The sequence below is a fragment of the Lytechinus pictus genome, chromosome 11, assembly GCF_037042905.1.
Source record: "Lytechinus pictus isolate F3 Inbred chromosome 11, Lp3.0, whole genome shotgun sequence".
Classification (NCBI taxonomy): Eukaryota; Metazoa; Echinodermata; class Echinoidea; order Temnopleuroida; family Toxopneustidae; genus Lytechinus; species Lytechinus pictus.
In genome coordinates this window covers 17,756,420-17,770,721 of record NC_087255.1, presented here as the reverse complement: position 1 = coordinate 17,770,721, position 14,302 = coordinate 17,756,420, and the positions used below count along the sequence as shown (strand labels likewise).

Sequence of the window (14,302 nt, the reverse complement as noted above, 5' to 3'; positions counted from 1 at the left end):
AAATTTTTGCGTCGCTCGCGCGATCGGCGGCCGAGATCTTAAGGGGGGGCCATAATGGCCCCCCCCCCCGGGAAGGACAAGAATAAAAATACCCCGGGAGAGTTAGAGTTAAACACTTAAAGTATGTTCATTTTCTGTTGGGGTTCACTTACTTTTGAGTACCTCTGTATACCAGGGACTCGATTTTAAGGCGCGCGAGAGCGATCGCGCGCTACATGCGCGCCTTAATCCATTTTTGGTAGCGCGATTAATAGCGCGCCTCGCGATAGCTGACCTGCGCGAAAATGCCTAAAGTCGCCCTCGAAATCACCCAAAATCATGCTTTCGGGGGCGACATAAAATCTGAATGTCGCCCCCGAAATTATTGCCGAGTGATAACAACTCAACGGCCCACTAGTGCCATATGCTCGAGCTCCGCTTACCATTTAAAAACCATCCAAAATCCACACACAAAATCACGAATAAGCCTTAAAAGTAGCGAGTAGCGCAGTTTCAAATTCCGAAGTTGCGTTATTTTTTCTGTACCACGTATTTCCATACACATGGTACCAGGTATGGAAAAAAAAAATCAACGCAACGGTCGAGAAAGAGTTGCATGTATAGGGGTCCATTATGACTACCACCGTGTGCCATTTCGAATGCACATGTTTCCCCTACAGATATCACAATTCTGTGATAAAATAATTCGAATTACACAGGAAATAAATCCCAGAGTCTAGTAACCTAGCATTGGTGAGTTGTCATTCGGCTTTGCTTTTCAAAACGGCTTATTAACTTCCAAAATAAGTTATCTAATTTATCAATTATAACTAAAAAATCATTTGTTTTCTTTTTCTAGGGGATGAGGTATTATATCAGACAATAAATCATCAAACAAAGCTCCATCTTTTTTACAAGGACGGCGGCAGGCTCACGCATTGGCGCTTTTACTAGCTAGCCAGTTGGAGCTCTGTCTCTCTGCCAGAGCTCTGGGGGACAATTCGCTCAGTAAAGGCCTCAATGATGGTGATTTTCTGTTTCAGACAGAGTTTACATTTCAGGAATATTATTCAAAACTGCCAATAAAGTTTGATGATTTCTTCATTGTCATGTATATTTAAGTTCTTAATGAATACATTCTCACCAAATTTAGACTCCCCCATAAAGAAATTAAATTTTCATGGAGATCTGCGTTTTCAAAGAACTTCAGGAAAAGTTAGGGTAAGTGGGCCTTTATTACATGTACATGGCTGACTAGGGTATTGTACTGGAATAAATGGAGTAGAAATTAGATATTGAATTCATTTATATCCAAGTCCAACTCACAGTCACACACACACGCACACACCCACACACACCCACCCATCCACACACACCCACATCCAAGATTCTAAACATGATAAATAACTTTAAAAATCATACAATATTAAACAAAAAGTAATAATTCCTTAATAAGTGAACAGGTATTCCTCAAAATACAAAAAAGTAGCATTTAAAAAGAGCCCCCGAAATTTGACAAAAAAATTAAAATGGAGCCCCCGGAAAAAAAAAAAAAATTGTCAGTGACTTAACTTTTAGCCAAAGTCAAAACCTAACTAAAACAGGTTTTACAACACACAATCTAATTACAATACATTGTAAAACAATTATAAATACTTCCTTTGGTTGTTGATTGTAATTTTATAGTACATGTATACATTTCCTCCATCCATTTTGTTAATTGGGCAAAAAGCTCCCCTTGTATGTTGAAGAAGAGCTTTTTGAAGTGCTCCTCTACCGCTCTCCTTAAAAGTTCTAGGAGAGCTTTTTATTGCTCCCCTTATAATTATAAAACCGAGTCCCTGGTATACATGCTTTTTACATGTACATGTACCTCACAAGTATTTTTTATCTGTTGGTACATTCTATTGAAGACCCATGATCGTGATGTCACTGCTGCTGTAGAAGCCTGTGGTCTGAATTCACAAAGGATTTCTTTTGATTCTGTGGTTCGGAACCATGCTCCATGCATATTTCATGCATCAATTACATTTAATTCAGCATTTATAATGGGAAATGAAACGGTTTCATTCGCACAATGAAACCATGCTTCAATCACAGGTGGTAACTTGATGCTTGTTACTGAAGTTTAATAATCATTAATGAACCCACAGTTTTGAATGAATAATAATAATAATAATAATATAGAGTATTTCTAAAGCGCCAAATCCACATTGATTATGTGCTCAAGGCGCTGAAATATACTTGGTATATCATTATTACCCCGGCTGTAGCTGAGCGGCCATATAGGCGCTAAAGCATTCAAGGAATAAATCCTACCGGGTACCCATTCAGCTCACCTGGGTCGAGTGCAGCACAATGTGGATAAATTTCTTGCCGAAGGAAATTACGCCATGGCTGAGATTCGAACCCACGACCCACTCTTCATGATGAGTATTTTGCATTTAACAGTTGCTTCATTTATGCTGTAACAGTTGTAACAAAAGATTCAATTCAGTGCGCTGTGACAAAAGCGAGCATTTCTGATTGGACCACTATCTCACTGTACACTGAATTATGTTTGATCAGTGCATGATGATTGATGTCTCTATTAATCATGGTTTCGAACCACAGATTCAAAACCACCATTTTGTGTGTGTAGGCCTGTGACTTCTGCTTGACTTTGGCAGAAAAGAATCCCTGTGATACCATGGGTTAGAACATCTTGGATATAGATGATGGTGATGATGGTGATGATGATGGTGATGATAGTGATGATGATGATGTTGATGATTATGATGATGATGATGATGATGATGATGGTGATGATGATGATGATAGTGACGATGATGGTGATGATGATGATGATGATTGATGATGATGATTGATGATGATGGTGATGATGATGATGATGATGATGATTGATGATGATGATGATGATGATGATGATGATGATGATGATGATGATGATGATGATGATGATGATGATGATGATGATGATGATGATGATGATGATGATGATGATGATGATGATGATGATGATGATTGATGATGATGGTGATGATGATGATGATGATGATTGATGATGATGATGATGATGATGATGATGATGATGGTGATGATGATGATGGTGATGATGATGATGATGATGATGATTGATGATGATGATGATGATGATGATTGATGATGATGATGATTGATGATGATGATGATGATGATGATGGTGATGATGATGATGATGATGATGATGATGATGATGATGATGATGATGATGATGATGATAATGAGAATGTGATAAATGTAATAAAAAAACATTGATATTTAATAATGATAGCAACATTTGTAGTGCATTTTATACAGGTGTTTTAAAGGGTGACATGCTAGATGTAAGTAATTATTATTAATTTAATAACCAGAATGGAATATCTGTAAAGTGCTTGCAGACGTCATTCCAGTGTAATAAAGTGCTGTATAAAAGAATATTACTATTATTAAATTACCTTGTATTTTTCATCAATCAGTACATTCTGTTACGGACCCAGGACGGCGATGAGGCTGTTGCCTTAGAAGCATGTGAGTTCTGGTTGACATTGGCAGAGCAGAGCATCTGTAAAGATATCCTAGCTCCACATTTACCAAGGTAAGTTATATCTCCTGTAATGAGTTGGCCATACTGAAATCCTAACGGTTCATTAGTATAGAAATAATGCACATTAGTGTTTGGCAGAATAGAGCATTTGTAAGGACCTATTTGCTCTTCATTTACCAAGGTAAATCATGTCTCTTGTAATGAATGGGTCTTCTATTAATCTCAAAAGGTGTAATAGTATTCAGATAATGTACATCATTGAGGGCATTAGTATCAATTATTCATACAGGGTATCTTTGGAAAGGTTCAAACGTGTGTTGGACTGTTTTAAAGACATCCTAGCTGTACATTTACCAAGGTAAATAATGTTTCTTGTAATAAGCGGGTTTCCTTAATGATTTGAAATATTTTCTTGATTTCCCCTTGAAGTGTGTTTTTCCAAATAATTCTGGTATTAGTAAATTTTGCAGGGCTTTTTTTTATTTCATTGGATTGGTCTTTTAAGGGTAAAACTAGAAAAAAAAGGAAGATACTACATGTAGGATATACTGTATTGGATTTTTTGCCTCAAACATGATCCTCCTTTTTTTTTTCACCCAGGTTAATTCCAATCTTGATCAAGGGTATGAAGTATTCTGAGATTGACATCATCTTGTTGAAAGGAGATGTTGAAGAGGACGAAATGATTCCAGACAATGAGCAGGATATCAAACCAAGATTCCACAAGTCCAAGACGCACGCTCAGCAGCATTCATTTGAAGAGGAAGAGGTAAAGTTGTGGCTCTGTCAAGCAATCAAAGAAGATCTTTAACTTCTCAAAGGTCACTGATGAATGGCATGGATATAATACAAAAAATGCAAAAGACTGTCATCTCCCCTAACCAAGAGTCTCATCTTTTAAAAACTCAACTTAATTACAAGGACCTCGAATCTGGAATTATGTTTCTGTAAATCTACATATCAAACAATCAGTTTCATTCAAAATATATCACATCTAGGAAATCTGTTTTTAACAGACAATCATCATGTTCGTTTGTTTAAATTTGATATAGGAATTAACAGCACCCCATTCTTTCCTTATGTTGTAGTTTAGTTAATTTCTTTTTGTCGTTATCATGAAATCTATATATTATATTGTAGGGGGAGATAATCACAAGGCTTGCTCCTTTCTTGCTGTCCCTCTCATATTCAATCCAATGTACAGTTGTGAATTTTACTCTTTGTATTTTATAGATTTGAAATTGAAATTTAAGTTGAAGTTGGAATTGGAATTGGAAGTGGAAGTGGAATAGAAATAGAAATTGAAATTGAAATTCAAATTGAAATTCAAATGGAAATGAAGTTGAAAATCCTTCCAACAAGCTTCTTTTGCAATCTTGGCACAATTCATTGGTTTCATTATACATTGGCTATAAGTGAATGTTCAGTAACATGAGAGGCCTGGGGAGTGTTTCATGATAGGACATGTCAGACGTTTTATCCGACAGTTACCATAGGAACAGTGCCTCTCAGCCCATCAAGGAAAGATGTTAGATCTGACAATTTGTCCGACAAAATTTTTTGATGAAACACTCCCCAGTTTTACGAAAGAGATACAAAATAGCTTGGGCTGCGAATGAGAAAATTTAAAGGATCAGTTTGATGATGAATCCTATTTACAGAGAAGAATACGGATTGATCAGTAGAAGAAGTAGTGCTATCCAAGAAAAACTAGTGTTGAAATTGAGTTTTTAGTCACTTTGAACGACAAACACTGTGATCGAGTACACTGTGGTTTACCAATCTCTCAAGATTAATGCTCAGGGGTGACATCACAATAAGGTAGCAGTTTGCATTCATGTTTCTATAAAAAAACAAGTTTGGAAATATTTTGAGATAAGCAAAGCCAGCTGCTGTTGATAAAACCCATGCCCCGGAATGCAATCTCAAGTATATTCTTAAAATCATTAAGTTCTGTTCTTTTAATGCATTGATAATTAAGATGTTTTTGTGATTATTGTAAAGTAATTGTTTCCTTATCATGTTTCCTACAGGGAGATTCAGCATCTGATTACGGCATGGACGACGATGATGCACTATCGGACTGGAATCTTAGTAAGTAAAAAGATTCAAATAGTGATCAAAGAGCAATGACCAAGGCTAGCAATTTGCTACCATATTGCTGCCATTTATCTGAAACCAGTATGCATTGTGAGAAAAGTTCTTTGTTTGGGGGGGGGGGGGGTCGCCTTACGGTATTATTAGAATTATATATGAATAATTATAGTAATAATAATTATTACTATTATTATTATTATTATTAACATTACCATTATTTCATCTAGGGAAATGTTCAGCAGCTGCTCTTGACATGCTTGCCAATGTCTTCAGAGATGAGCTGATGCCTGTGCTCCTACCAATCTTGAAAGAAACTCTCTTCAGTTCGGACTGGGAGGTGAAGGAGTCTGGCATTCTGGTGCTAGGAGCCATTGCAGAAGGTGAGTCATTGGACCAACATGGAATGGGATGTATGGGACTGAAGTAAAGAGAGTGCTATTGAACTGTTATAGGAACAGGTTACCGAGGTGTTAAAGCTACTGCACACCTTGCGATTGGTCAGCGACCACATTTTGGAATAGAAAGTAACATGACACAAATATTGAGACTAATTCATTCACTATTCTAATTCATTAAGTATCTTTAAATCTGCTATCCCCTTATAAGAATGAAAGTGAATTTGATATCTAATTGTAATGTCACAGCAATAGTATGATTGGCTATGATTTGAAACAAATTTGGTCTTTACTCCAAAATAAAGGCTTGAAATTATTCAAATATCAATATAAATACCCTTACATTCTTACATTTAAACTGAACCTCTATATAAGATCCTGTTCATTAATATCTTTATTAGAAAAAAAACAAAATCAAATGGCAATTCGTTCTAAAATTAGGTCGTAGACTAGTCTTAAGGTGTGCGATGGCCCAAGGCTACTGCAGAACCTTCAGTAGTTATGGAAAGACTATTAATTGATACAGAATTTTACCAGAAAGCAGATCATATATTACGAAGTTCTCATGAATATAAAGCACATTCTAACTTTATGCAGTGATTAGAATTATGCACTTATTATGATGTATATTAAGGGAAATGATTGATTTTCTTGGCCGTGGATTATTACATTAGGGTAAATGAAAAAGAGGAAATGTTTTATATTTTAATGTTACAAAGTGTTATGTTGCTATATTGCACTGCAGAATTCAGGCAAGACTGCATTCCACTTGTTTGTTATGAACAAAAAAATGATAGGGCATGAACAATAGTAAATGCATTATTGGCCTGGTTCTAAATGTTATGTACCAGGCCAATAATACATTGACTTCAGTAGGGCTAATTATGTATTCATGAGGTCATATTTCCGGGCCCCATGGACCGACCCCCACCCATCATGCCCCACAGAGTTATGGCATAAAAAAAACGCTGAAATTCCCCCAAACCACCCAAAACATTGTGACGTCATATTTTTTGTTACTCTAATAACAGCTAGTCATAAAATATGCCTTTCGAGATAAATATTTGTACATAGAATTAAATTAGCCTTTAATTTCATTGTACATGTATATGGAAACGGAAATGTTTTTGAGTGATAAAGTACCTTTTCTGCCACTTGGTAACATAATTGCTTATGAATATATTGAGAAGTGAATGTGTATGTTATCATTCAAGTGGGCCTGTGTTCCAAGACTACACTGCTTAGAATGTTGCATTATGGGTAATGAACCTGGCCAGATATGAGTAGTTAAGGACTGTTGGGGCTGCTGCTTTGTATGCCCTGTGAAACATTTCCCTGTATTACCTATCAAGTCAAACGTGTCACTGTCACCGCAGGTGTCACAATTGGTATTGATTCAGGTTGCGTGAATGCGATGAGCATGCATCTGCCGGAGTTGGTTCCGTTCCTCATCAACTGCCTGTCGGAGAAGAAAGCCCTGGTACGTTCCATCACCTGCTGGACGCTCAGCAGATACTCCCATTGGGTCATCAACCAACCTCATCATCTCTACTTCCAGAAGCTCATGCAAGAGGTAAGATATAGGGGGGTAAATATACCCTACGCATATGACATCATAATCTCATAGCGCCCTCACTCAGAGGATATAGGAATAAGAATAAATGGAGTTGTCAGATATATGTCAGCCACAGATTGCCAGCTTTAGCCTCCAAGATGGTGGCGCGATAATGTCAATGCGTAAGGTCTATCGCCACTTGGTCTATTTTTTTTTTGGGGGGGAATTTTTTTGTTGTTGTATGTTTTATCAAAATAAATCAACATAAGAACACATTTACAAGATTCTTTTGTTTGAAGCAGTGTATCTTATGGTACCTATCAATTTGCATGATTTAGTTTTGTCCTTACCATCAATCATGTCTAGAGAAGCCACAAAAATGAATTGATGAGTGATCCTCTACCAGCATAGTGTGTGATATGAATGATCGTGAAATTAGACCCCCTCTACCATATGGTAACTAACATGGTAGATTATACTGAAGTTATATACAGAAAGTTAATTACTAATTTTCTTTTGTGTGTAGACTTATAACTTGGGACAAGAAAGAATAAAAGAAAAGTAAGGGTTGGAGATTGATGAAAGAATGAAAGAGAGAAAAAAAAGGTGATAAGTGGTGAAGAAGTTGAATCCTGCCCCCATTCTGGCACAAAAGCATTTTGAGGAATTGATATTCATGCCAGGTTTCCATTTCATACACCTGGGTCACATGCAGCACGATGTGGATGAATATCTTGCCAATGGAGAAGAACTGCATTGTAGGGATTTGAACCTGTGACCTTCTGGTGGGAGGTGAAAGTCCCCTAGACACCTGTGCTTTTGTGTACTTAGTTCATTCATGACAGTTGGTTATTTGTTGTAGGAATTGTCTCGTCTTGTCTGTGCAAGCCTTTACGGGGGGTCCAACCTATTAGAAATAATCATAACAAGAATGACAGGAACAGCTCCTTGTTACAAGTTACAACTGAGAGATCTAAGAAATTAAAAAGTTATAATAATTCAATAGTAATACTTTGTAGCATTCATACAGCACTCTCGTTCTTTTGCAAGGCATTTATCTACACTTGCTTCTCCCCACCCAGATTTAGTAAATGGTTGCCTTGTAGAAAGAAATTTCTTTAATGCTTGAGCACTCAGGGTAGCTGTGCCAATGCAGGTATAATGTAAATAAAATCATCATTTTAAGTAGGTCCCGCAGGAAGAATATTTTTTTAAATTGAAGTAGCTACCCTTGGTAAATATGATATGTTTATTATTATGATCTCTCATTTTTTTTTATACCTTTGACAGCTTCTGAGGCGAATCCTAGACAGCAACAAGCGAGTCCAGGAGGCAGCCTGCAGTGCGTTTGCAACCCTGGAGGAAGAAGCATGCACAGAACTCGTGCCGTACCTACCAAACATCCTGGAGACGTTGGTGTATGCTTTCAATAAATACCAGCACAAGAATCTCCTGATCCTCTACGATGCCATTGGTACACTGGCAGACTCCGTAGGCCATCATCTCAACAAGGAGGTTTGTATTGGTGTATGGTTTATGATGAATTGTAATTATGAAAGAACCATTCTGATTGGTTCCTGGTCATTGTTTTGGACAAAGTGTGCATGCGACAATGATCTTGATTGGTCATTAGCATGCTGATGCCACTTCTGATTGCCAATTGGAACTCCTTGAAGAACGAAGACAAAGATCCGTTCCCACTGCTAGAGTTAGTTACCAAACCAATCTTGCTTGTATGGTATATTTGTATCTGTCTACCTAGGGGCATATAGATATCCTGGGGAGCATTTCATGAAAGGACTTATCAGACATTTTATCAGTTACCATGGCAAAAGTGGTTCTCAGCCAATCAAATTCAGAAGAAGTTGACAGGCTGGACAAAAATCTTGATGAAACGCTTCCCAGATGCCGCCTCTAACTGCCAAGTGGAACTCCTTGAATGAAGACAAGGATCTGTTCCCACTGTCACAATTTGTCAAACTAATATTTTATACGTTTTATCTCTCTTGCCCAGGAGCATATAGACATCCTGATGCCGCCTCTAATTGCCAAGTGGAACCAGTTGAAGGATGAAGACAAGGATCTGTTCCCACTGCTAGAGTGTCTGTCATCGGTAGCTACAGCACTTCAGTCCGGTTTCCTTCCTTACAGCCAGCCAGTGTTCCAGAGGTGTGTCTCCCTGACGGAGAAGACACTGGCACAGATCATGGTAGGCTATGTCTATACAGTGCATCCTAAAGAGTTAGATATCACAATCATTGCTTTTATGTTTAGATCATGAATTCAACATTAATAGTAAGAATGAAATCTCCCCTTCGATTTGAGACCAAATACTTTGTGAAATGTTAATGCATTATGAAGCAAAACCAATAAATACTGAGGCATGTTTGAAACGAATTTGTGCAGAAACTCACATGTGAATCTGCATCCGCTCTCGGGACTAGTGAAAGAAACTTAACATAGCATACAAAAGGTATGCTAATGAACCATCCCTTTTCCTGGGCACTTTGGTTTTGCATCAAATTTTCAAAATCTTCTTGCTCAGTTATGCGTAAACTATTCATATCATATTTTATATCAAAATGGAGAAGAGAAGCTGAATTCTATGATTATGTAAAGGAAACATCATAATTACTTAGTTATGTTAAAAAAAATACCTGGGACACAGGTTCCTTTTTTTACAGGACGCACTGTATGTGTGAAATGTCTATTGCAAGTAATGTGGTTTTCTTTCGTATAGGGCGATTACTTTTTGCAATTATTGGCTACTGTAGTAGTAGTTGAAGTAAACCAACATTTTTTACGCACATTGGTCCCCATGGACAGGGGGAACCTACTTTATACTCATAGCACTTCATTGGATTCACAATCGATTACTGCAGACAGGCTAATATAACAATAACAACGTGACTACAAGGGCTATGTAAGGTTTGATGTCATATGCCGATTTTTGAAGCAAAATAACACATAATCTGTGCCAACCACAAAATTTTACAAATCTTCATTTCTCTGTTATACAGGCATCCAACATGAACCCAGAGATTGAGCCTCCCGACAAGGACTTCATGATCGTGGCCCTGGATCTGTTGAGTGGTTTAGCGGAAGGGCTAGAAGGTCACATATCTCAGCATGTAGCGAGCAGCAACATCATGGGCCTTCTCTTTCAATGTATGCAGGTAGGTTCAGAGGCATTTGGAGATGTCGCATCATATCAAGAATTCTCTGAAAATAATACATAATTTTGCTCTGCCAACACTTAATGTTTAATTTTTTTAAATGTACATTTATTTATGTCCACGTTTGCAATTTTATATCGATTTCTCATGTGGAGAGGAAATATTTCTATATGTATCATAGACTGAAATTGAATTAAATTGTATTGAATTTGTACTTTGTGGTCCGAATCCCTAAGTGCTGAAGTATAAAAAATGTGGATTATGTATATTTTCATGCTTCATTATTGTATACATGTTGGTAAAGGGTCCGATAATGCAAACTAGTATGATATTGGGCCCATATGATTAATTGTATATAATTTTTTTTCAACAGGACAAGATGCCTGAGGTTAGGCAAAGTTCATTTGCTTTGCTTGGTGATCTAACTAAAGCTTGCTTTCAATTGGTCAAGCCGTGCATCAGTAAGTTAAAATTGTATTCATATAATTTCCTGCCACTTGTTTCTAGTCTCAGTGTCAAACACTACAATTTGATTGCGTCTAGCATGTTGTGGAAGCGCCTTGGTGTAGCGGTTCTGACTCTCGCCTTGTAATCAGAGGGTCGTGTGTTCGAATCCCACTATGGTCTAGCGTCCTTTGGCAAGGCGTCAATCCACAATTTGCCACTCTCCACCCAGGTGTTAGATGGGTACCCGGTAGGATGCGAAAGCCTATGTAGTATGCCTAGCAATTGAGTCTTGGAACTCTTGTTGGAATGCTCCCCAGGGAGTGGAGATGGTGCATACATTGTATGCGGGCATGCAAGGATCCGATGACCGGGGTAATAATATATCTGTAAAGCGCTTAGAGACGTCGTTCCGATGTGTAAAGCGCTATATAAATGCGGATTATTATTATTATTTTGTCTCGCCTGCATAGCTGAGCGAGACTATAGGCGCCGTTTTTCCGACGGTAACGGCGATGGAGGCGTCATCGACACTGAAATCTTAACCAAGGTTAAGTTTTTGAAATATCATAACTTGAAAAGTATATGGACCTAGTTCATGAAACTTACACATAAAGGTAATGAAGGTATTACTGAACATCCTGCTAGAGTTTCAGGTCACATGACCAAGGTCAATGGTCATTTAGGGTCAATGAACTTTGGCCTTGATGGGGGGTATTTGTTGAATTTCCATCATATCTTTTAAAGTTTATGGATCTAGTTCATAAAACTTGGACATGAAAGTAATCAATTATCACTGAACATCCTGTGCTAGTCTCAGGTCACATGACCAAGGTCGAAGGTCATTTAAGGTCGATGAACTTTGGCCAAGTTGTAGGTAATTGTTGAATTGCAATCGTAACTTTGAAAGTTTATGGATATAGTTAATGAAATGTGGACGAATGGGTATTCCAGTATCGTTGCTCATCTTACAAGTTGTAGGTCACTTGATCAAGGTCAAATGTCATTTAGGGTCAATGAACGTAGCAGCATATTATATGAATGGTGTTTTTTTGGTGAATATTTATTTTATAGTCATTTGCAAAGTCAGCACTGCTGCTATATTGAATCGCGTAATGCAGGCGAGACTGCCAGAGGCGCTCCACTTGTTTTCTCTTTGAAAACAACATAGGATAAGTAAACATGCCATATCCATCCTCTGTTAATGGCTTTTGTTGTAATATAGACTTACAATCAATCTTGTCCAATATCAATATATGTATGTTAAAGGGGAATCCAACCCAAATAAAAATTTGTTTTTATAAGGAAAAGAAAAATCAGACTAGTTGATAGGTGAAACTTTGAACAATATTGGACATACAACAAGAAAGTTATGAATTTTTAAAAGTTGTAAATATTGGTAATCACTATACCCATGGAGACTTCAAATTGGCCGCATATGGGATGTCACAGTGATGTAAGGCAAGGACTACTCTTCCATGTACTCCAATACATATTATGGCTAAAATGTAATTTTTCCCAAAAGTTTTATTTCAAATTATATTTTTCTTTCATGAGGACATAAAACAATATACTAGCTGGGTTATGTATTTAGAATACTGCCCCAGGGGAATGGGTACTTAGGAGAAAACCACAAATCCCTGATAATAAAGTACATGGCCTATGGGAAAGTTGTCCTTGCCCCTTGTCATAATTTACTTACCCAGTTGCCAATTTGAAATCTACATAATATTAGTAATCTCAATTTTAAAGCAGCTATAACTTTCTTATTGCTTGTCCGATTTCTTTCAAACTTTCACCATTCTGTTTAATTTATTTTTCTCCTTCCCAACACAACATTTTATGGCCAAGGCTGGATTCCCCTTTAAGTCTCAATTGTTTCACTAATTGCAAAACATGAATTTCATTCAAGGATGTGAGAGTCCAGCTTTTGAGCTGATCTTGGCTATTTTTATACGCCCATCCTACGGGACGTATTATAGTATCGCGCTTGGTGTCCATCCTCCGTCCGTCCGTTAACTTTTCCTTGTAAACGCGATAACTTCAGTTTAACTTGACCTAAGCTCATATAATTTGGTGTGTATGATACTAGCATGGATCCCAGGAAGCCTATTGATTTTGAGGTCAAAAGGTCAAAGGTAAAGATCACAGTGACATATTTTCATCTTACCCTCTGAAGTCCTTGTAAGCGCGATAACTGTAGTTTAACTTAATGTAAGCTCAGATAATTTGGTGTGTAAGATACTAGCATAGATCCCAGGAATTCTATCGATTTTGAGGTCAGAAGGTCAAAGGTAAAGTCGCCACCTTCCACTTTTCTTGCATGACCAATAACGCCATTTTCTGCGTTGCAGGCGGCGTATTATGTGCTGGCCTTAGCGACACTCTTGTTTCTTAATTTCAGCTTATTTTCAACTTTTTTTTACTTTGTCTACAAAAGTCTAGGAGATTCTTAAATTTCAGCTTTTGTTTACATTTGTGGTACTTATACACCCCTTTTTGTTTTCTTGCAACAAATTATTGTATTCCTTACCATTCCTCTTCTACCTCTTCTTCATTCACTTTGATGTGAAACTGTACTTCCTTATTAGACCTTTTTGAGACTTTATTAAAGACCCATTTTTTATGTTTAGATATTTTTTTTTTTTGGGGGGGTTTATCTATTAAGATTAGATTTTTATTTTTACAACCATGGTAATTGTTAATAGTCAGAAAATTGAGCGCTTAGAAACATCTGTATCAAGCACCTTACAAATATTATAATTATGATGAATTTTTATTATTTTTATTTCCTCTGTATAGATGACTTTCTACCAATCTTGAGTCAGAATCTCAATCCTGAGTTCATCTCTGTTTGTAACAATGCTACATGGGCTATAGGAGAAATCTCTATTCAAATGGGTAAGTCATATGTTCCTTTCAAGCCCGGCGCTCACCATACACAATCCAGCTATGATGCGATTTCTAAAGTTTCAGTTTTATGTGTTGTCCTGTGGTATTTCTTTTAAAATCCGGATTTCCTCACCAGACTTTGCTGATTTTCAGCTTTTAAAATACTGAAATATTCTTGTTCGGGTCGGCTGCTCTG

At 37.2% G+C, this 14,302-nt stretch overlaps 1 protein-coding gene across 2 annotated transcripts in view; it reads left to right on the top strand.

Moving 5' to 3' along the window:
* The window catches only part of LOC129270908 (transportin-1-like), a 43,562-nt gene that overhangs the window by 15,060 nt on the left and 14,200 nt on the right, over positions 1-14,302 (top strand). The window contains exons 5-14 of one of the 2 annotated variants that reach the window (XM_064106896.1): positions 3,480-3,598; positions 4,148-4,316; positions 5,581-5,641; positions 5,872-6,024; positions 7,416-7,612; positions 8,885-9,109; positions 9,609-9,803; positions 10,615-10,770; positions 11,144-11,231; positions 14,017-14,115. In XM_064106896.1, the coding sequence (XP_063962966.1) occupies positions 3,480-3,598; positions 4,148-4,316; positions 5,581-5,641; positions 5,872-6,024; positions 7,416-7,612; positions 8,885-9,109; positions 9,609-9,803; positions 10,615-10,770; positions 11,144-11,231; positions 14,017-14,115 (1,462 nt within the window). The remainder of the gene's footprint in view (positions 1-3,479; positions 3,599-4,147; positions 4,317-5,580; positions 5,642-5,871; positions 6,025-7,415; positions 7,613-8,884; positions 9,110-9,608; positions 9,804-10,614; positions 10,771-11,143; positions 11,232-14,016; positions 14,116-14,302) is intronic. The other variant, XM_064106895.1, reaches the window with a different exon arrangement.